We start from the raw sequence: 23411 nt of genomic DNA, 5'->3' as shown, positions 1-23411 counted from the left end.
TAGGACAGGCACTTATAGAATGTAGCTGGGTTATTTGCAAATTGTCTCACTGACCATATGTTTTCTTCACTGACGAAACAAAAACTATAGACAATAACAGAGACTTATTGTTTTTTGGACTAAAATAACATCAAGATTTTGACAAGTTCTTTAGACATCTGATCTAAGAGATGAGATACCACTGTAATTTGTGAGAAATAATATGTATTACCTATTTATTTCAACAAATGATCATAGTTATTATACTTTTTAATATTTGCAGATGTAATTTTTTATGACCAAATGAGGATCAGCATTCAATGAAACACTGCAAGTCCTTGTCTATATATTGTGCACTTTTTGATTTCAGAAGTTCACTTATTTTAAAATAACACCTAATGTTTTGACATTAAATCATAATCGTGACACAGACCAGAATCTATAAAAATCAGCAAAAAGAATCGCCTTAAATAGATATTGTATTGTAATTTATTTACAGTAAATAAAATATACAATTTACAACTAATAATTTTATCACAGTTAGCTCTTAATTTTGTTCTCTGTACATATTCTGTGAACAAAATGTTCCAGTTTTCCAGTACGACTGTATATAAAACATCCTTTCAAGTTTCTGCAGGCAGAATGTTACTAAGGAAAACATTTTTTTGCCTTTAAGCAAACACATTAATTTTAAAAATGAGAAATGATGAAATAACTTTCAATGAAAAGAAATGAAAAAGAGGATGTGTGTAGACCTCTTTAGAGAAATAGTTTCCTCTTGAGAGAAATAGTTTCATAGCAATGCAGCATTTTAAAAGTCGGTTTAGTATCCTCCAGCAGTACCCACTTCCAGATTGTCTATTTCATCCCGTAAGTGGTCAATCAGATGATTAATTTCCACAACACGTAACCTGTTCCTCTGAATTTCTTCTTCCTCATGTATTTTTTCTAAGAGTCCTTTCATCCAATTATTCAGTCTGGTCATCATATCTTCTTCTTTATTGTCTATTTTTAGTAAATGATAGTCATGTGACGTTGAAATAGCATTGATGATTGTATCTTTATCAACAAACAGCTAAAACAAATAAAAAAGGATAAATTCTGTATAAGTAATCTATTATCATATTAATTTCAGTCTCTTAAAGGTAGGTATATTTACACCTGACACTATTTAACCAGTTTTCTTGTAAGTGGTCAATTCCAATTTTTACATAATCAACAGCTTTGAAAAAAGGTCAGTGGTTGAATGCTCCAGTGAAACCAAGTTAAATCAAAGGTTAAATCATCTGAATGAAACAGTTTCACCTGAACAATATAGATCTTGTTTGAATAGTAGTTGATAAAATTCAGACTTCACTGTTGAGTTGCAAGAAAACTGATTATCTTTTACATGGTTTCTGCTATAAAATACAAATGTAAAACAAAATATTGTGTTGAGAAAATAGATAAATTATGTGAAACAATTTTATAGTAAAGTGACAAATTTGACATAGTAATTGTAAAGAGTTTAATGAATAGGCCAGGGTCAATATTACTTCTAAGGTCTATAGAAAAAAGTCTAGATGTTTCAGTAATAGGTGGTGATGGGTTGTTGTTTCTCATAGAAATGTACCATACATCTCATTTTATTCAAACATATTGAATGAAACAAAACTTGAATTAATTCCTACTTCAGTTCTATTTGTTTTAACTTGCATCAATAAAAATCAAAATCATTCTTTAAACAAAGAGCAAATATCTTTTCAAATTACATTGCCAGTTCTAAAGTATTTATTTATAAATAAACTGGTCACAGACAGACAAAAAAGCATGGTTTTCGACTGATTTTGTTTGAAAGGCAGATGTTCTAGACTTGTTGACTGTGATCAACTTTTTTAATATGAATTCTGAACATGGTCATCCCAAAATGAAATATAAAACAAACATTACCATTCTGACATCCTCTGAGATTTCATCATCTAGTTCGTTCTTAGCCAGTTTGTCTACAATAGGTAAAGCTATTTCACTGAGTTTTTCATGATGTGAGTTTTCCAGATCTCTGGCTGTTGACATGAAAGCCATAATACTCTCAATAAACATAGATACCATGTCCTGTAGGTTTCTCTCAAAATCCTTTACTACTTCCTGTAACAAATTGTAAAAGTAAGTAAAACAACATTATTGAATATATTTGCATTCTAATTATGTAGTAGGGTATTTTCCCCATATATCATATGAAGCAGCATCATAGTTCAAGATATTTTTGAAAAGAATGGCATCCTAACTTTGACAGTAAGAATCTAAGTAAAAAAAATCGGGTGAACAGGAAGATGAATTTTGATAACAGTAGTATAAATACAAGAAGATTGCTATGTCATAGCCAAATGTTCCCTACCACTTTATAAATGAGGAATAAAATTGTGTGTGCAGTATAGAGCCATTTAACAGGAGCAATATTTCTAGCTTTGGATTTATTGTTGTTATTCAATAGGCTTAACATAGTGTCACTGTGCTATAATACTAGAAATCAGAGTAGTGGAATCAAAAAGACATTAAAATGTGGTTAATTACACTTGATAGCAAGCAATCTAATCAAGTATGATAGCTTTATGTAAATCGGTCTCTGAGTATTTGTGTACACAAACTGTCCTTGTGGCAGGATAGTAAAAAAAAAATTAAGTCCAAATACTAAAATAGTCTCCCCTTGTTTTAATATCATCTTACCTCTAACTGATCTACAAGTTGTAACTCATATCCCATAAGTTTGTCCCATAGTTCTGCTATTACTTTGTTGTAGTCTGATACTTGTTGTTCTAAGAGTCTTTGGTCACTTATCTGTGTAAGTTCCTGTAATACCTGTAAATTATATATAAATTAAATACCAACTCTAGACTGAAACTAATTGTGACTTGTCATCATATTCATTTTTAAGCTATCACATTGCAAAAAATAATCTACAGTAGTGGAATTTGACAAGAGTTTTTTTTAATTATTGTACATTCAAAGGAAGTTCAATAACATAATCATAATTTTCAAAAGTTTTAATGCATGTTACAGAAATGAAAATCTTACTCAAAGAACTGTTACTTATTCCTCCTTTATGACTGCATTGAGCTTCAAGGATAGATTTTGACTCGCTGTTGAAGACTATCTTTTTTTATTCAGATGTTCCATGAACGGATTAATATACAGAAGGGAAATGAGTGTATTTTAAATAAAATATGCTTACTTTCTTCTTCATGACCATGAATTCATCAATTGCCTTCATTCCTAGTAATTTGTTTTCATTCTTTGCTTCTTCAATACATTCCCAGAACTGGTTTACCTCTAGTTGACGTTTTTCATGTTCTTTTATACCATATTCAAAAATCTGGTAACAAACAGCCACAAACTTTTCTCTAAAGGTGAATTAGGTTAAGGAAAAAAGTATGAAAAAAATCTCCTTTTACAAAGAAAGCCTAATTGATTATCAGTATGGGAAATAATTCCTGATTTCTATTTAGCTTTGAATACTTTAAAAACATCACTTATTCAAGGAGTATAGCCAGTAACCCCAATTAATGGCCCTGTAAAGGTTATTTTTTTAAACTTCAGGTGTTTGAGTAAATCTAATGTGTATGTATTGCTAAATGTATTATAGTAGAAAGTATGATAACAAAAATTGTATATCTGCTTCATATATTATGAATATATAAGCCTGAAATAGGAAAAGATTTCATTTTAGTTCATTTTTTTCTATTTTCTAGAAATTTGTCAACTTTATTGACCTTATTTTATGATTTTAAACAAGTGGACATTTTAACACAAGTTTTCATGAACTTTTTCACATCATTATCACAGTTTAAGAAATTCTGATTTTTAGGGCCAAAATTATGAGTTGATGAACCAACTCCTTTCTTTACTTCTGAGTTAATTTAAACAAATATTAACCAGTTTGACAATTTTTTATAAACCACATGTTGTTTAAATTTATCAAGTGTTATTTTCCACCTAATCTTTTCTGATTATTATACTTCAATTTTTTATTTAAATAATTGTCATTACAGTAAAAAAGATGAAACCACATACTCAACTATTATCCACTCTTGTAAATTAAATTTTGATTAAAAAAGGATATCTTTCAATGAGTTCAGAAATAGCAGGGAATTCTGCCAATTTCTTTCCTTCTGCATCTTCTGTGTACAAACTTTCAAATAAGCTGTCACTATCCATGTTCTCTACATAAGCAATCTGAAATAAACAAAAAATAAACTGTACTTTAGCCTCTGATTATTATATCTAGTGATGGTCATCATTTATTAACAGAATATATTGAAAAATCAAACACTTGTTAATTATTGTTATAATTTGTAATTGTTTGGACATCTGAAATCTATGCTGTATTTTTTTTTTCAATACAAATGAAAAGTTCATTATTTATTATAACATCTGAAATTAAGCATCTCATAGGTCGATGAATTCTCCCAATGTAAATAAAATTCAAAACAGATTAAGTCTATGGAAAGATATTCCAGAGCTTAGTTGTGCAAATTACTGTAACATGAAACAAACACCAGCAAGAGCTTCATTGTGCCTATTTTTCTGAAAAGCTAGACAAAATTAACGAGCATATTTCTGAAAATGCTTAAATAGAAAGAGGAACCATGTCAGATGGTAATAAAGGAAAATATTATCTGAATAAATGAGAGCTATTATTTGTATGCTACCTTATGTAATTCCACTTCTTTCTTTCTTTTGTTTTCTTCTTCTATTATAGCATTAGCCTGTTTCTCATTGTGTAACATTTCTTCTCTTGGAATCATATATTTCTCAATGGCAGCTTCTCTCTGAAGATACAAAAAGTTATAAAAATCATTATCATGCATTTTATTAACATATTTCTAAAACAATTTTTAATCTTGTACACAAGAAAAATGGTACAAACTGAATTCAATAATAAAAATTATTTTGACTGAACATTTTTAAATAATTTAGAACTTTTCATCTTTTATTCAAGTTTAATTGTTAAAATTGTTGTTTCATTTTTTATACATCCTTGGTTTTCAAATATTCGGCTGTGAGCGTTCCTGATGAAGGTAAATCCAGAAAAGGGCTTCAGACGCATTAAATTGTTGTTTTCATTTTTTACAGCACCTGGTGGATACCTCTACTGGTGGACTATCAGTCCCAAAGGGTATCATCAGCTCAGTAGTCAGTACTTCGATACTGACACGATTTATAATAAACCTTTCTAAAATTGTCCATTTATAAGTTTTGAAATTATAAAGAAACTAAAGTTTTAACTCCCTCAGGCAAAGTTGACCTTAGATGGATTTGGCTATTTTTTTAGGTCCTTTTTGGTTATATAGCTCTTCAACTGTTTTGGTTCTTATGCATCCTTGGCTTTCAAATTTTCCGCTGTGAGCGTTCCTGATGAAGGAAAAATGTAAATCCAGAAAAAAGCTTTGGACAAATGAAATTAATAACGTGTTGTTTTCATTTTTTCAAAAAAAACTCATATGGCAGTCTTGCACAGAATGTTTCTTAAACAATGGAAAAAGGCCAAAAATGAACATTAGTTGACAACACAGAATCCCCAGTCACCAACCCCACTTTACAATACTATAAGCCGGTTTTGTAATTGTGTGCAACCCTGCCTAAAAGATGAACCTAATCTTCATACATTTGGAATACTCTGAGATAAATGTAGTAAAATATTTCATTTTTATTAAAAAAAAATATTAAATCAAAATGCACACACAAAAAAAACTGAATGAGATGAAATTTCACTTTTTGCTTTAATCTAAAAGGTTGAATACTGTATTAAAGGAAGGATACTTACAGCTTGTTGATGAACCAATTTATAATCCAGAAATCCTATGTCTGAAAGAAATGCTATCACATATTGTTTATAAGTTTCCTCTTCACAAAATGGATTTCCTTTCAGTGTTAGTGTTTTCAATTTCTTAAATTTCCTTAAATATATAACCTGAAAAGTAAAATAAACTTGTTTAAGAAAATCTTAGATCATTACTTTTGAAAATATGGAAATGCCATTGTAAGATAGTTACAAGTATAAAGAGAAACCAAGCTTTTAAAATATAAACCAAATAAAACTAGGTGTCCCTACTACAGTGTTTAATATAATTTGGTTTTACAAGAAGTTGTAAATATTACCCAATAGTTACAGGTTTGAGTTTTCCATTTGCCTAGAGTTTGGCAAAGGCAAGGATCCCACTTAGGGTTAGGATATAGATCAGTTTGAAAGTAAAGGTTAGAGTCAGAGCTACAAATTTAAACAGTGCTAGAACAATATGATATCATATTGTTAGGTCCTCGCCCCCTCCCCCACCCACCCCCCAAAAAAACAAACAAAACTCAAACCTAAATCAATCATAGTCAACACAGCAGTTTTGACAGCTAGGCTATTATACTTGTAATTTTACAATCTACAGAACAATACCATCAATCTAGAGTGGCAAAGCAAAATGCTGACCAACATTGTTATCAATTTTGTTCACTAGTTTCATTTTTAACATCGTCATTGAGCGTATGTGTCAAATATTAGGAAGATAAATCAGGGGAAATAACTGCATATGGCATTCAGAAAAAGAGTAAGTTAGCTGTAAAATTGTATCCTTGACACTTTCCAGTAATGTATTGAATGTATATAATCTCAAAGCAGGAAAATCAAATGATATTTAAAAGGATAAAAGCTACATAATTTTGAAGACCGCAAAAAATGTTGATACTTACATTTTCTAAATCTTTCAGGACATTGTTTCCAATGGAAAACACCTGTAAATTTTCTAAATTATCCATATTTTCTATCTTTGATATTCTGTTACTGTATAAAGTTAAGTCTTCTAATTTAGACAGCTGACCCAGTCCTTCTATTACTTCTATATTATTGAAGGACAAATCTGAAAAACAAATTTGCTGTTAAAATTTTATTCAAGAGTTATCTCTTCTAATACATACAAGATACACTGAATTTTAGATTTCATTTTAAGTAAGTCTGAAGTTATATAACACTGAAAAAAAAATCCTGTTCCAAGAATTTTTATCTTCAGATGTGCTTTGATTTTGCAATTTCAACAATATATTACAAATGTCTTGTCTTAAAAAATATTGTCAGAAACTTGACTTTAATCTTATTGATCAGATATCTATAAATCTTGATGAATGATAGTAACCAAAAGAGCACAGAGAAAACTTTGCTTTAAATTCGACTAGCTTTGTAATGAAAGGACTAAAGTTACTAAGGATTTTTGTTCTTTTAAGAATTTGTGTTGATGGCAGATCTCTCAAAAAATGTATTCACAAGTCATCTAGACAATATATTATATGGTATAGACACTTGTCTATTGTTGAATAAAATTGAGAATGGAAATGGGGAATGTGTCAAAGAGACAACAACCCGACCACAGAACAGACAACAGCAGAAGGCCACCAACAGGTCTTCAATGCAGCGAGAAATTCCCGCACCCGGAGGCGTCCTTCACCTGGCCCCTAAACAAATATATATACTAGTTCAGTGATAATGAACACCATACTAAACTCCAAATTGTACACAAGAAACTAAAATTAAAAATAATACAAGACTAACAAAGGCTAGAGGCTCCTGACTTGGGACAGGCGCAAAAATGCAGCGGGGTTAAACATGTTTATGAGATCTCAACCCTCCCCCTATACCTCTAGCCAATGTAGAAAAGTAAACGCATAACAATACGCACATTAAAATTCAGTTCAAGAGAAGTCTGAGTCTGATGTCAGAAGATGTAACCAAAGAAAATAAACAAAATGACAATAATACATAAATAACAACAGACTACTAGCAGTTAACTGACATGCCAGCTCCAGACTTCAATTAAACTGATTGAAAGATTATGTCTTCATCATATGAATATCAGGCACAATCCTTCCCGATAGGGGTTTAGTATCATACCATCATAACATATATGAGAAGAACATAACCCGTGTCATGCCAACAACTGGTTTTTAAATAAATGTGTTTAGTGCCGATGCAAATACCCTATAAGTGAATCAATATTAACGCCAAAATATGCAATCTTTAATGACCTGACAACAGTATCGTAACTATATCCCTTCTTAATAAGTCTATTTAAAGGTTTTGTTAGTTTCAGAGGTGAATACTGACATTTTTGTGCTTTATAAAGAATATTTCCATAAAAAATTGGATGTGAAATACCTGAACGTATAAGAAGTCTGCATGTTGAGCTATATTTACGAATGATGTCCTTATACCGATGATAAAATTTAGTAAATGTTTTGACTAGTTTGTGATATCGAAAACCCTGGTGTAATAATTTTTCAGTAATACATAAATTTCTCTCGTTAAAATCTAAAACATTGTTACATACACGAGCGAATCGTACAAGTTGAGATATATAAACACCGTAAGATGGTGACAAGGGAACGTCACCATCTAAAAATGGATAATTAACGATAGGAAATGAAAAATCATCTCTTTTATCATATATTTTAGTATTAAGCTTTCCGTTAATGATATAGATATCAAGATCGAGGAAAGGGCAGTGGTCATTGTTAGTATTAGCTTTATTTAAAGTAAGTTCAACAGGATAAATTTCTTTAGTATACATACTGGTCGTCATTATTGAGAGCCAAAATATCATCCAAATATCTAAAAGTATTATTAAATTTGTGTATCAGATGTTGTTTTGATGGGTCTTTACTGATTTTTGTCATAAATTGTAACTCATAGCAATACAAAAAAAGGTCCGCAATAAGTGGTGCACAGTTAGTCCCCATTGGAATTCCGATAACCTGACGATATACAGAATCTCCAAAGCGAACAAAAATGTTATCTAGTAAAAATTCAAGGGCATATATAGTATCAAAGCATGTCCAATTGACATAGTTTTTTTGTTTATTGCTACTAAAAAATGACCTAAAAGAGTTTGAACATATATATTCACATTCTGACTTTTTAAATGCCCATTTAATTAGGTGTGTGAATTTTTTCTTAATGAGAATGTGAGGCAATGTGGTATATAGGGTAGAAAAATCAAAACTTTGAACAGATTCAAAATCACCAATATATGCATGCAATTTATCAAGTACTTCCAACGAGTTCTTGACACTCCAAAAGTAATTAATTCCACTATTTTCGAAGGCCTCATTTGAACAATTTATTATCAGGTTTTTGATTGTACCAAGTGTACTGGTAAGAAGAATAGACAATTTAGTAGTGGAACAATGGCTTGAAGACGAAATGAATCTATATTTGTAAGGTGTTTTGTGTAGCTTCGGAAGCCAATACATAGTTGGGACTTTCATTGTATTTGGTTCTGCTTGTAACGTGAAGACTGTATCTGACATTTAGATGTCTTTTCTTATTTCAGTATGGTTTTAGGTTGCTGTCCCAGTCCTGTATATCCACATATGTATCCTTCAAATCATGATAATTCTGTTTTCACAACACCCTTGTTGATTAACAGATTTATACACTTACCCAACCAAATAAGATTGACCAGAGAGTCTAGTCCTTCTATTTTTTCTATGATATTGTTGTCCAACTGTAATTTTGTTAATGCTGTAAATTCCCATAAGTTGTCAATTGTCAAAACATCTGAAAAACGGACATTAATTAAATAACTATTTCTTTTCACATGATATAAAATCTAAAATGACAACAACATATTAGACATATACAAAATGTATATATAAAATGAATGCAAGTGCAACAAAATAAATAAAGGTAAATCCCTCAAAGATACTTTCTTTTTTAAATTAATACAATTTTTAAGAAAAGTGAAAGGAATTCACTTCAACAAATAATTAGTTCAAGCAAGTTAAGCTTTTGTCAGTAGGCTACAATTTTGAAAAATATTTTTTCTGAATGGCAAAAAACTATATGAAACTTCTACATAAAATATCAAAACAAGGAATTAGCAATTTAAAAATGTCATCCACAAGAAACAATGTAGCAAATAAACATTGGAATTTGTTTCTATATATAGTTTTTGGCAAATATATGAAAATTGTGATAAACATGTACTACCACATTTTCATAGTTTTCTCTCATAATTCAGACTGGACTATTTACATCTATCAATTGTTCATACATGGATAAATTATCTTTTTAATACTAACTTTTGAAGTCTAATCTCAAGGATCTAACATCACCAAAGTCTATCCCTTCAGCTTTTGCAATTTTACCAGCTTCTTCTTTGGGACCTTGTTCTTCAACAGCAGATCTGAGTAAATCTTCATCAATAACTGTTGGTTCCAAGTTATCATACATACGAGACATAGAATTTACAGTACTCATTTTGCTGCTTTAATGATGGATCTGAAATAATGAAGTTCACATATTTTAACGAAATGAAAAAGAACTAAAAAAGATGGTTGCCATAGTTTTTTATCAATGCTGAGTCTTAAAGCTATGAAAATTTAAAACAAATTAAAAAGGTCTTTATAAGTTCTATCATCAAAATGGTATTTCAAAAAACTTATTATTTAAAGATAAAGATTTATGACGTACTATATTTAATAATTTTAACATAACAAGTGAATAATCTGAAGGAACTGTTATGTGCTGTTAAAACTTTAAAATGGTGAAGGTGAGACTAGGCCACCTTCTGTTGACTTATAAATAACAAATAACAAAATATTACAAATCTAATCTTGATATTCATGATACTACTTAACAGTCTATGGACAATCCCAAAAAATTTTAACATCAATCTGTCACATATGATGATGAGGATATCAATGTTATACTTTTTTATCTGTAAAGTGACGAGAGCTGGCAAAATCACAGAATTGTTTTACAGCTTCTTTAAAGTTTAAATGTATCATTTTTATTTATAAAGCCACGTTCAGTCTGTTTTTTTGTTAGATGTAATTCTGTTTTGTATCGATCTGAAGAGTTACGCCCTTTTCAACTGATTTTTAAAGTTTTTGTCTTATCTTGTACTGTTACACCACTGTCCCAGGTTAGGGGAGGATTGGCTCCTTCAAACTAGTTTAACCCCGCCACATTCTGTATGTGCCTGTCCCAAGTCAGTAGCCTGTAATTCAGTGGTTGTCGTTTGTTGCGTATCATATTTGTTTTTCATTCATTATATTGTACATAAATCAGGCCGTTAGTTTTCTCGTTTGAAATGTTTTACATTTGGCATTTTCAGGGCTTTTTATAGCTAACTATGCTGTATGGGTTTTGCTCATTGTTGAAGACATGCAGTAACCTATAGCTGTAAACTTCTATGTCATTTGGTCTCTTTGGCAATTATACATCTTCTTATTTTTATACACAACCAATTGTTGTTCTGTTGTGTTTGTTATTAAAGTTGGAAAGGTTTTTCCAGTTTAATTCTTAGAAAGGAAACCTTTATATCTTTTATAAAATAAATTGATATGCTAATATGCATCAATAAACTTCATATGAAGCTAGAAGGTATAACAAAATGTGACGCTTGTTAGAAATTAGAGGGTACACAATGTACATGGAATTTGGCGCAAATATTTTGAAGTTGGTGAAGTCAAACTTTACTTAGATTTGGCATATTGTGCTGTGAAGATGTTTGATATTTAACACTAAATTTTTTCGGGAAAATGCACTCATAGAGGTATTTACACTTGTATGCAAATTTGTCCGCCATTACTTAAAATCACACAAGTTCCCGTAAAATTTGATGTCATAATTAAAAACAGATTGTTGCTTGACTTCAGTAGGTTATTCGGAGACAGATCTAAGGTCATTGGGAGACAAAATTCAGATAAATACCAAAAGTGTAAACAAGTTTATTGGAAGATCATGTATACACCAGTCTCGAGTTGTTTGTTAATGTTATGAATGAGTTACACTGGTTGACCCGAGGTCAATTGGGGTAAATTACGTCATAGAAAATCGATTCTCAGTCCTCCTAGCGGTGACACAATAACATAAGCACTGTGATGTAGGAAATGTACGGGAAAGCGCACAAATTTGCAAGTCGTCTATTAGTATTACCACTGGCACTGGTCCACATGAGGATTGAACTAAGGACCCCTGACAGTAACTTGTCGTTTTAGAAACATATCTTAGATCGTTAAGCCAGTATTCGAAGAGATCTATACTGTACTGCAGGTTAAAGGAAGTACATCTACCATGCTACAGGCATGTATGTATTGTATGTTCAGATTATTTTGTTGTGTTGTGTACTCGTTTATTTGTTGTAAATATTAGTAAATACAAATGACAGATTGTTAATTATTAAAACTATATCATCTATTGTGTTTTATTGAAGATGACATTAACCTTTTCACAAGAATCGACTGTAAACTCAATGATTCCTCACATTTGTCGATTTGAAAGCTTCAAATTTTGTGGGAAATGGCGTCCTGTTTCTATGTCGACTGTTATTTCCGGTTTCTGAAAATACTTCCGTTCCATTAAAATTTATATTTTAAATGCTATTTGAATTTGAGGAAAAAACAAAACTTGATAATATGTGAATATTGCTTATTATTTCAAATATTGCTCGGAATTTTATGCCAGTCACAAGACTGTTCTATAAATAGATCAAACAAATGACGTCACGCAATATTTACAACAAAAATGGCTGCCCTCTTTGGACATGGGAATCCTCTGGCTACACCTGTAGGCCAGATGATTGGTAAGAGCCAATAGTAACAAGGAACAGCTCATATTTAAGATGAGACATTGCATACACTACCTAACATAACAGCAAAAAACACTGTCACGTTACTTTTAGTGCGAAACGTAGAAAATAGAATGAAAAAGTTGGAATAAAAAAGGACCATTGGCATTGAGACAGATATATTTACTGTCTTGAATACTATTTTGCTCCTAACTTCAGTTATATATATATTTTTTTTCAAATAGATTTTTATATTCTAGAAAAATAGTGTCATTGCTGTACTTTCATCTCTGACAGTAAAATACCAAACTCAACTTGCACTTCCTTCCATGTCACTGTAGTAAATTTGGAAAAGTAAATTAACAAAAATTCCGAACTCCTAGGAAAATTTAAAACGGAAAGTCCCTCATAAAATGGCAAATTTGAAAGCTAAAACACATCAAACGAACAGAATTCAACTGTCATATTCCTGACTCGGTACAGGCATTTCCTTATGACTTGTGTAGAAAATGGTGAATTAAACCTGGTTTTATAGCTAGCTAAACCTCTCACTTGTATGACAGTCTCATAGAATTCCTTTATATAGACAACAATGTGTGAGCAAAACAAACAGACATAATAGGTAAAAATGTAAAAAATTGGGGTACAGCAGTCAACATTGTGTTGTATAAATAAGATGTGGAATGAGTGCCAATGAGACAACTCTCCATCCAAGTCACAATGTTTAAAAATTTAACAATTATATAATCTTAATTAATGTAAAAACAAATTTCTATTTCAAAAATCAAAAAACAAAATGGCATTCAGACACTCTATAGACAAAGTACATAAGCAAAAATGAAACACAAGAATATTAAATTGACCATAGCACAATAACACAATGGCGGGATGTATGAATACCGAACCACACCAAAAGTATATTACCAAAAATGGACTAAACAGTAAAGGTAAAAAATGTACAAGGAAAAATAAAAAGAACACTATAACATGTAATTAAGATTAGAAAAATAAGAAAAGGGTTACAGTGTGGCCTTCTATATAGACCATGTTGTTATTTAGAAATTTGTGACACATGACTCCATATTTTGCTACACTATTGACATCATACAACAAACATATTTGCATTGTGTTGTAAAACATTTTAACTTGTGACATCACAATTTGATGGGAATTAATGTCTGTGATATTCAGTAATGTGGACAAAAAGACGTATTTTCACTTGTATGCACATTTCTTTGTCATTACTTTCAATCACACAAGTGCCCGCAAAATATTGTGTCACTATTTTAATAAATTTGATGTCATAATTAAAAAGTGCTTGTTGCATGAAGTCAGAAGTTATTCAATATTAAGGGATAGTTAGAGACAATATTCAGCTAAATACCCTATGGTGTAAATACATCTATAGCATTAAGGTGAATAATGATTGTAAAGACATTAATGTAGCCCTGCAAACTCTTCTCTCTTGTCAGTATTACCATTCTACAGCATTAAGGTGAATAATGATTGTAAAGACATTAATGTAGCCCTGCAAACTCTTCTCTCTTGTCAGTATTACCATTCTACAGCATTAAGGTGAATAATGATTGTAAAGACATTAATGTAGCCCTGCAAACTCTTCTCTCTTGTCAGTATTACCATTCTACAGCATTAAGGTGAATAATGATTGTAAAGACATTACTGTAGCCCTGCAAACTCTTCTCTCTTGTCAGTACTACCATTCTACAGCATTAAGGTGAATAATGATTGTAAAGACATTAATGTAGCCCTGCAAACTCTTCTCTCTTGTCAGTATTACCATTCTATAGCATTAAGGTGAATAATGATTGTAAAGACATTACTGTAGCCCTGCAAACTCTTCTCTCTTGTCAGTACTACCATTCTACAGCATTAAGGTGAATAATGATTGTAAAGACATTACTGTAGCCCTGCAAACTCTTCTCTCTTGTCAGTATTACCATTCTATAGCATTAAGGTGAATAATGATTGTAAATACATTAATGTAGCCCTGCAAACTCTTCTCTCTTGTCAGTATTACCATTCTATAGCATTAAGGTGAATAATGATTGTAAAGACATTAATGTAGCCCTGCAAACTCTTCTCTCTTATCAGTATTACCATTCTATAGCATTAAGGTGAATAATGATTGTAAAGACATTACTGTAGCCCTGCAAACTCTTCTCTCTTGTCAGTATTACCATTCTATAGCATTAAGGTGAATAATGATTGTAAAGACATTAATGTAGCCCTGCAAACTCTTCTCTCTTGTCAGTACTACCATTCTACAGCATTAAGGTGAATAATGATTGTAAAGACATTAATGTAGCCCTGCAAACTCTTCTCTCTTGTCAGTATTACCATTCTATAGCATTAAGGTGAATAATGATTGTAAAGACATTAATGTAGCCCTGCAAACTCTTCTCTCTTGTCAGTACTACCATTCTACAGCATTAAGGTGAATAATGATTGTAAAGACATTAATGTAGCCCTGCAAACTCTTCTCTCTTGTCAGTATTACCATTCTACAGCATTAAGGTGAATAATGATTGTAAAGACATTAATGTAGCCCTGCAAACTGTTCTCTATTGTCAGTATTACCATTCTACAGCATTACTCCAAAATGAGTAAAAGGGAATTCTTCATTCGAACATAATGATCTAGGTTATTTTCATAAAAATAATTTGGTGACAAGTAATTGTGACTATCTTGTACATGTATACAGAGTATTAAATGGATATTTTAATTTCTAATTAAACACTTGCAACATGACTTCCTTCTACTTATTTCATTTTGGAACTTTACCCACTTTAATTGTTACATTGTTCAAAAAACTTACAATATATTGAATTCTTGTGTTTCCTGTCACAAAATTTCTAACATAGAAGTATTTAATTCTTCAAATTTATCATTGTAAACTTAAATGTATTTAGCATGTTTAGTCTTGAGCGTTTAATGTAATATTTCTGGCTGGAATGAATCACTCTTGGACTGCTTCATTGTTATTAATAGGGCGGAGTTGTAACCCAGAGTAGCAGACACAGGGTTAATTGTTATAGTATCTAATTTACTTGTAGTACAAACAAATACAAATGAAAATAGTGATGAGTGTAATGCTATTATGATTCGTCAGTCAGAGTTGTTTCCACATTTGACTGCCTACTTAATCTATTTGGCCAACAAAAAAAATATATGTCTGTTAATGGTTAATCTACCGACCCTAAGTCATTTTATTTCTGTAGTAAAGTTGAAAAACTCATGTTAAAAGCGAAGTTAGAGTTGCCAATAAATTAAAACAATTGCTTGATACATCCCAATGTTCACAATTGTGACTATGACAGCTGTTTTAAGGAAACTCGTGACTCATGTGATGAAATAAACACTTTGCCACCATTTTTCACTACCAATAACCAAGGGAAATAATCAAATCATTGGAAATATGGGTAAACTCGACCCACGGACAATTCAGACCACGGCATGACAGACCGCTCAACTCGAAATCATGTCGCAAAAAAAAAATGGAAATACCCACCTACCTACCATATTTTTTTTTATGATGTTACCTTAAACAGACATATATTTTATTTTGGCATTTGTGAAATTTTATACAAGTTAATTCAGACTTGGAGGAAATTGTCAGACCTGTTGGTCCTGACTGCCAAATCTGCCTACATGTATGTCAAGTTTGAGCCAGTCTGATTGTACGACTGTTTCGTGAAGACAAAAAGGGTCATTGTTGTTTGTTCCATCAACATCAGTAGTTTGTCAAATTAATTTGCACTGGATGCCTGTTGTACCTTTACTAATTGTGGTCATAACTTAAGAACCAGTTGAAGCAAAATGGCAGAATGGCTGGTTACATTCTTTAAAGGCATATGAAAATGAAAGTAGCTGTAATATGTTGAAAGACTTGGACATTTATTAGGCCAAAGACAATCATGAAATGCGTTTATTGTTTCCTATCAGACCACATACAGTACGGCTTGGGCCATAGTGTTTTGGTGAGGATTTTTTTAGCAACTCATCACTTGTTGCAACCCCTTATTTATTTAATCAAAACTTGTGACAGAATTGACCAAAATCATGTTATTGACAAACTGCAAAAGGCGAACATTAATATAATATCTGACTCAGTGAATACATGATTTTTTTTTCACATAGACACAATTTTTTCCAAATTTTTTAAAAACAGATATGAAAATTTTAATCTACAGACCTGATAATTGTTTAAAAGAAACCCTAACCCTTAACATACATACTTTTTTATGCCTGAAAAATAATTCCTTTTTTGTATTTTGATTTCATTTTAAAGGTTTTTCATCATATCTAATATTATAAATGAGGTAATATTTTGCATAAAATGAAAGGACCACCAAATTTTTGGGATACCTGCACAAAGTGTGTCTAACAGAAAAAAATTGAAGTTTCACAATCTCTGACATTCTGGTTCATTTCCCTGACAGCGTCATGCCGTACATCCTACGTGTCTTCTGAATTTTGTTTCTGTGTTGCTGTCTCATTGACTATACAACATATATCACATTAAATTATTCATAAAATGTACCAGGTAATAGTTCACTGTTCATGTGATATAATAATGTATGAAACAATTGTCTGCATGTGAACTATGTAGAAGTTTGATTATTACATTGTAAATGAAATTGCGGAACAATTATGATACTACAACATAACTAACAACAGAGTTTTAAACATGATTAAATAAAAAAGAAAAAGAAAAAGGTAAAGGTAAAGAAAATATATGTTTTAAAGTGTTATTTTCTGTTTCAGAAAAAAGCACTGATGGTTCACAAGCATCAGAAAACTGGGGATTGTTTATGGAAATCTGTGATGTAATTAATGAAACTGAAGAAGGGTTAGTGAAATTTTAAAAGTTAAAGTCATGTAAAATTTTGTTTATGGCAGAATATTGCTTCTATTTTATGAGTTAAAAGTGGAGTATTTGGTAATAGAACTGATTGTCAGGATCAAGACAATCTGACTTTTGAATTGAGGATGTCTTAAATTTATGTCTAGTACATGATGTTTTAGATAGAAGATGTCAGATACATAAATATAAATTTTCTGTATTCAAGTATTTCACTGTACTTCATATCATGACAATGAAGTGGACTGGTTTGTTTTTTTCGAGCCTGTGATTTTTGTTGCAGAAAGCTTGACATAGGGGTAGTGATCTGGGGGCGGCGGCAGCATTAACTAACATCTTAAAAGCTTAATATTTCAGAAGGTAGAAAACCTGGATGCTTCATACTTTGTATATAAATGCCTTATGATATGAAGTTTCCGTCTTGTCATATGTCCATTGTCCTTGACCTCATTTTCATGGTTCATTGACTACTTGGGGAAAAAAGTTAAGATTTTTTGTAATGTTAATTTCTCTCTTATTATGAGTAATAGGATAACTATATTTAGTATGTGCGTACCTTGCAAGGTCCTCATGCCTGTCAGACAGTTTTCATCTGACCTCGACCTCATTTCATGGATCAGTGAACAAGGTTAAGTTTTCATGGTCAAGTCCATATATCAGATACTTTAAGCAATAGGTCTACTATATTTGGTGTATGGAATGATTGTAAGGCCAAAAAAAAAATATATGTCTGTTTACGGTTACCAGCCGACCCTAAGTCATTTTATTTCCGTCGTAAAGTGAAAAATAAACTGAACTCGTGTCAAAAGCGAAGTTAGGGTTGCCAATAATATAAATCAATTGCCTGATACATCCCAATGTTCACAATCGTGAATATGACAGCTGTTTTAAGGAAATTCCTGACTCGTGTGATGAAATAAACACTTTGCTTGTTTGCCGCCATTTCTTTCCAACCAAATAACCAAGGGAAATAATCCAATCATTAAAATAACGGGTAAAATCGGCCCATGATCAACTTGGACCATGACAAGACGAAACCGCATGACTCAAAATCAGGTCACAAAAAATAAAATGAAAAAATAGAATAAAATGGAAATACCGACCTACCTACCCTATTTTTTTAAAGTATGTAACCTTTGAACAGACATATATTTTTTTTTGGCCTAAGGTGTACATGTCCAACTGGCAGGTGTCATCTGACCTTGACCTCATTTTCATGATTCAGTGGTTAAAGTAAATTTTTTGTGTTTTGGTCTTTTTTTCTAATACTATATGCAATAGGTCAACTATATTTGGTGTATGGAAATATTTACATTGTACATGTCAGTCTGGCAGGTTTTATTTGACCTTGACCTCATTTTCACGGTTCATTGCTCGATGTGAAGTTTTTGTGTTTTGGTCTGTTTTTCTTTAACTGTAAGCAATAGGTCAACTAAATTTGATGTATGGAATGATTGTAAGGTGTATATGTCTGTCTGGCAGGTATCATCTGACCTTGATCTCATTTTCATGGTCCATTGGTCAATGTTAAATTTTCATGGTTAAGTTTGTTTCGTAGATACTATAAGCAATAGGTCAGCTGTTTTTAATGCATAGATTGATTGTAAGGTGTACATGTCTGTCTGGCATGGTTCATCTGACCTTGACCTCATTTTCATGGTTCATTGGTCAATGTTAAATTTTCCTGGTTAAGTTTGTTTCTTAGAAACTATAAGCAATCGGTCAACTATATTTTGTGCATGGAATTATTGTAAGGTGTACATGTATTTCCGGTTTGGTTTATGTGACCTTGTCCTCATTTTCTTGGATCATGTTAAGTTTATGTGATACTTGTAGTATAGCTTTATATTTAGGACTATCAACATAAAATCAATGACTAGTAAAGCAGGCTAGACGTTTCAGCGTGTGCACTCTTGTTTTCTAATTGTAATGTATTGAAAACTGCATTTTCAAAACTGTTCAAGTCTTTTATACCATCCCTTCTACACATTGGTCTCAGAGAAGAAAATCTGCAGTTAATGATTGATTTTACAGGTAAATATGATTTGAAGAATCTGATGGGTAGAAATTCTCTTTTATGGTAAATGTAACAGTCTGTAGGTCATATCTCTTATCATTGTCATCTGAGGTTTTATCTGATGCATTAAGTGTTAGACTTGTCCGTCTGTACGTATATCCCGAAATTGGTTTGTGTTCTCTGACTTCAGTTTGACTCAACCAGGGGTTCGGAAACTTATACACAATGCTTATTACCACAAAACACAGATCAAGGTTGGAGTTATGCCCCTTTACAAATGGAAAAATTGCTGAATTTTTCGTTTCCATTCTCCAATTTAAGTTTGCCTCAAACAAATGTTATGAAACTTACACACAATGTTTATTAGCACAAAACTCAGGTCAAGTATGAATTCGGGTGGTGTTACTTTTACTGTTCTTGAGTTATGTCCCTGTATAATGTTATATGCAAGCAGGGGCATCATCTGTGCACCATGGACCCATTCTCCATTTATTTCAATTGATTTTCATTTTTTGTTTTTGTTTTATCATTTCTATATAAACTAGGTTGTGATTACATAAGTTTTCTTTTGTTTTGTTTTTTTTGTCTTTTTGTTGCTATCTGAATCATATATGTCCCACATCTCCTTTTATTCATATACATTATCAAAGTACTAATATATATTTTACAGACCAAAAGATGCAATTAAAGCAATTAAGAAAAGACTATCTCAAAATATGGGAAAGAATCACACTGCAGTTATGTACACTTTAACGGTAAGTTCTAGACATCAACTTCTACGAGTATTGTGCAAGTTATAAGGTAAAACATGTGACATTGAAATACTAGGCATATCTTTGATCTGATATGTAGAATTAGATAAATTATTATATGTATTTGTATTGACTTGAAATGTATATACATGTTGATGCATTACCACAACTACATGAAATTTCCTATAAAGGTGAATCTTTTTTATAGAAACTTTATTATGAAAATATATTTAGACTGATTTGAGAATGAGTACTGTTCAAAAAAATATGATCATCAAGTAAATGATCGTCTGATAAAGCCCAGGCATGGATTGCATCCAGTCAGACAAAAAGTATTTTTAAAACGTTAGTTACCTACAGGGGTATCTATATCATACCAGCAAAGTTAACATTTTCATTTTTTATGATCATTGTCTTCCATCAATGGCAGCAATACTATTTCAAATCTCAATCAAAAACGAGATACAGGAATTTTTGTTTTCATGAATTTTGACTTATTTTACTTGTTATTCCAAAGATAATATTTGTTTTAAATGTACCTAATGTGTATTATTTCTTTGTATGTATAGTGCTTAGAGACATGTGTGAAGAATTGCGGTAAAAAATTCCATCAGCAAGTAGCCACAAAAGATTTTATGGGTGACTTAGTCAAAATAATAGGTCCTAAATACGACCCACCACAAGTTCTTCAAGAGAAAGTTTTAAGTTCTATACAGGTAAAGATAGTCTTATATATATATAATCTACTGCAAATCAATAAATACTAAATACTTGTAGCTTACCACATTTGTTTATTCAGAGGATTAGATAGTATGTACATCGTCTTAACCTTTGGAAGTCAGCAATGACCTAACTCATATCCAATGGAAATGTCGTAATATCTTCTCATGATGCTGGATAAGCCAATCAAATTAACACAGATTTTCGTATCACTTTTTCGTATCACACTCTTGTGCAGTGTGATATGAGAAATATCTCTTCATACAAGATATAGATAACAGGCTGCTACCATAAGAGAAATTCAGAATATATCATTAATGATTTATGATTATTATACGACCGCAAAAATTAAAAAAATTTTGGTCGTATATTGGTATCACGTTGTCGTCGTCGTCAGCGTCGTCCGAAGACAGATGGTTTCCGGATAATAACTTTAGTATAAGTAAATAGAAATCAATCAAATTTTAATACAAGGTTTATAACCACTAAAGGAAGGTTGGGATTGATTTTGGGGGTTATGGTTCCAACTGTTTAGGAATAAGGGGCCAAAAAGGGGCCCAAATAAGCATTTTTGTAGTTTCCAGACAATAACTTGTGTTAAAGTGTATGAATCTCTCTGAAATTATATCACAAGTTTCCATACTACAAAGGGATGGTTAGGATTGACTTTGGGGGGTTATGGCTCAAACCATTTAGGAATTAGGGGCCAAAAAAGGGGAAAAACAAGGGTTTTCTGGTTAAAGGACAATTGAGACAATTTAAAAGCAGTGTAAGGGAGGTAATCAAAATCCAAATCAATTTAAATAACAATGTTTGATTACCTCCCTTACCCTGCTTGGAAATTGTGTATTAAGAAATGATGATTGTCTGAGATACTGACCATAATTTGAGGGAAAGAATTGTTTTTTGGAATAAGGGAAAGGGGGGAGGTGAAAAAAATTGGAGGGTGACAATCTTTCTCATTTCAGATTTCAGAAATTAAAAGAAAATTTCTTCAAATATTTTTTTTTTGGGGGTTTATATTCAACAGCATAGTGTATTGCACAATGTATTGCACAAATGCAAAAAAACGGGGTAAAATTTTTTTTTTTGGGGGGGGGGTTCAATTCGCATAGTGTATTGCACAAAAGCAAAAAATTGAATATAAATTCAAATCATATAACTAATTTGAAGTTCTTTGACTACAGTTATTATGTGTCAGAAACCTATTATGTGTCAAAAATTTAATTACAATCCAAATTCAGACCTGTATCAAGCATGAATATTGTGTCCATTTTGGCCCCAACTTTTCATGGTTGGACATCTGCGGTCGTATACAGCTGCGCTCAGCGAAGCAATTTATCTCTGAATGCCTGTGCATCTGTTTGTTATTGTAAAGTTTTCACAATTAGATCAATTTCCTAGAAACTCATGTTGTTACTAATAATAATATGATGATATCACACCAATTATCACTTTGAAATAGTTAAAAAATAATTACACTACATTTAAGAACTGCAGCCTATGTTTGATGCTTGAGTGACTTAGATTAAGTTACACATAACCAAGTTACACTATAACCTATGTTTTATGCTCGAGTGATTTTGGTTAATTTGAAGTACATTTCAGCACTATAACCTATGTTTTATGCTAAAGGGGCTTTGGTTCAGTTACACTACATTTACAGCACTATTATCTTTGCTTGAGTGACTAAGATTAAGTTTTGTGTATAGGTTGATACATGTATCTCAGATGGCCTCTGTCATTTATCAGTGATATTTCAAAAACTGCAAAAATTTAAAAAATATATATATTAGATATATTAAAATCAATATGTAATCGGTCCAGATAAAGAGATGTGTGGTAAATATGTTAATAACACAGCAGGAAAAAAAAACATCAAGAGGTATGAAAGTTCATGACCTCATCTATAGTATATATATATATAGATAGATCTAGCTTAAAAAGTAGGTTAAAAGTTATTTGAAAGAAATGTGGAATAGAAAACCTTTGGGTTTTTATACAACAGCAATTTTTTGGCATTCTTATAATGGTATCATGTTGTCGTCGTCTTTCTCCTCATCGTCGTCCAAAAACATTTAATTTCCAGAGAAGAACTTGAGTATATATTTCTGGATGTCTATGAAATTTACCACAAGGTTCCATACCGCAAAAGGAAGGTTGGGATTGATTTTCGGAATAGTTGTCCTCTCTGTATAAGAATTAGGAGCCAAAAAGGGGTCAAAAACAAGCATTTCTTGTTTCAGGACAATACCGTTTAGCGGGTTATTTTCGTGGGTGTAAAATTTCGCGATTCAGGGGCAACAAAGTATATGACAAATTTTGGCAGATTCTTTAATCCCTATTAAATATTATAGCGGATACTGAAATGGTTGCAGTTAAAAAGTTGTTAAAATGGACAAACAAGTGTCTATCGTTATGGTTAAATGATTGTTTTACCTGCATGACATCTTATATATTGATTATATTTGATA

At 31.5% G+C, this 23411-nt stretch overlaps 2 protein-coding genes and 1 long non-coding RNA gene across 5 annotated transcripts in view; 2 read left to right on the top strand and 1 right to left on the bottom strand.

Moving 5' to 3' along the window:
- Positions 1–450: 450 nt before the first annotated feature.
- On the bottom strand, positions 451–12342 carry LOC127707757 (dynein regulatory complex subunit 3-like). Its single transcript, XM_052212520.1, has 11 exons — positions 12224–12342; positions 10075–10273; positions 9434–9550; positions 6694–6860; positions 5780–5926; positions 4665–4784; positions 4076–4188; positions 3188–3362; positions 2683–2814; positions 1909–2103; positions 451–1054 (listed from the first exon to the last, which is right to left on the bottom strand). Exons 2-11 carry the CDS (start codon positions 10250–10252, stop codon positions 803–805), a joined length of 1596 nt encoding a protein of 531 aa, XP_052068480.1. The 5' UTR covers positions 10253–10273; positions 12224–12342; the 3' UTR covers positions 451–802.
- Positions 12343–12466: 124 nt separating this feature from the next.
- LOC127707758 (TOM1-like protein 2) overlaps positions 12467–23411 on the top strand; it is a 45435-nt gene continuing 34490 nt past the window's right edge. For 2 of the 3 annotated variants that reach the window (XM_052212522.1, XM_052212523.1), the window contains exons 1-4: positions 12504–12581; positions 17352–17436; positions 20136–20220; positions 20787–20933. In XM_052212522.1, the coding sequence (XP_052068482.1) occupies positions 12524–12581; positions 17352–17436; positions 20136–20220; positions 20787–20933 (375 nt within the window). In that variant the 5' untranslated portion in view covers positions 12504–12523. Of the gene's footprint in view, positions 12582–17351; positions 17437–20135; positions 20221–20786; positions 20934–23411 lie in introns of all 3 variants that reach the window. The other variant, XM_052212521.1, reaches the window with a different exon arrangement.
- Positions 13931–14737, top strand: LOC127707767 (uncharacterized). Its single transcript, XR_007985001.1, has 3 exons — positions 13931–14301; positions 14382–14541; positions 14702–14737. It is a non-coding gene; the product is annotated as an uncharacterized LOC127707767 (long non-coding RNA).

This window comes from Mytilus californianus, unplaced genomic scaffold (genome assembly GCF_021869535.1).
Source record: "Mytilus californianus isolate M0D057914Y unplaced genomic scaffold, xbMytCali1.0.p SCAF_7, whole genome shotgun sequence".
Lineage (NCBI taxonomy): Eukaryota > Metazoa > Mollusca > Bivalvia > Mytilida > Mytilidae > Mytilus > Mytilus californianus.
The sequence above is the reverse complement of the archived record's forward strand: the minus strand, read 5'-3'. Positions and strand labels throughout refer to the sequence as shown.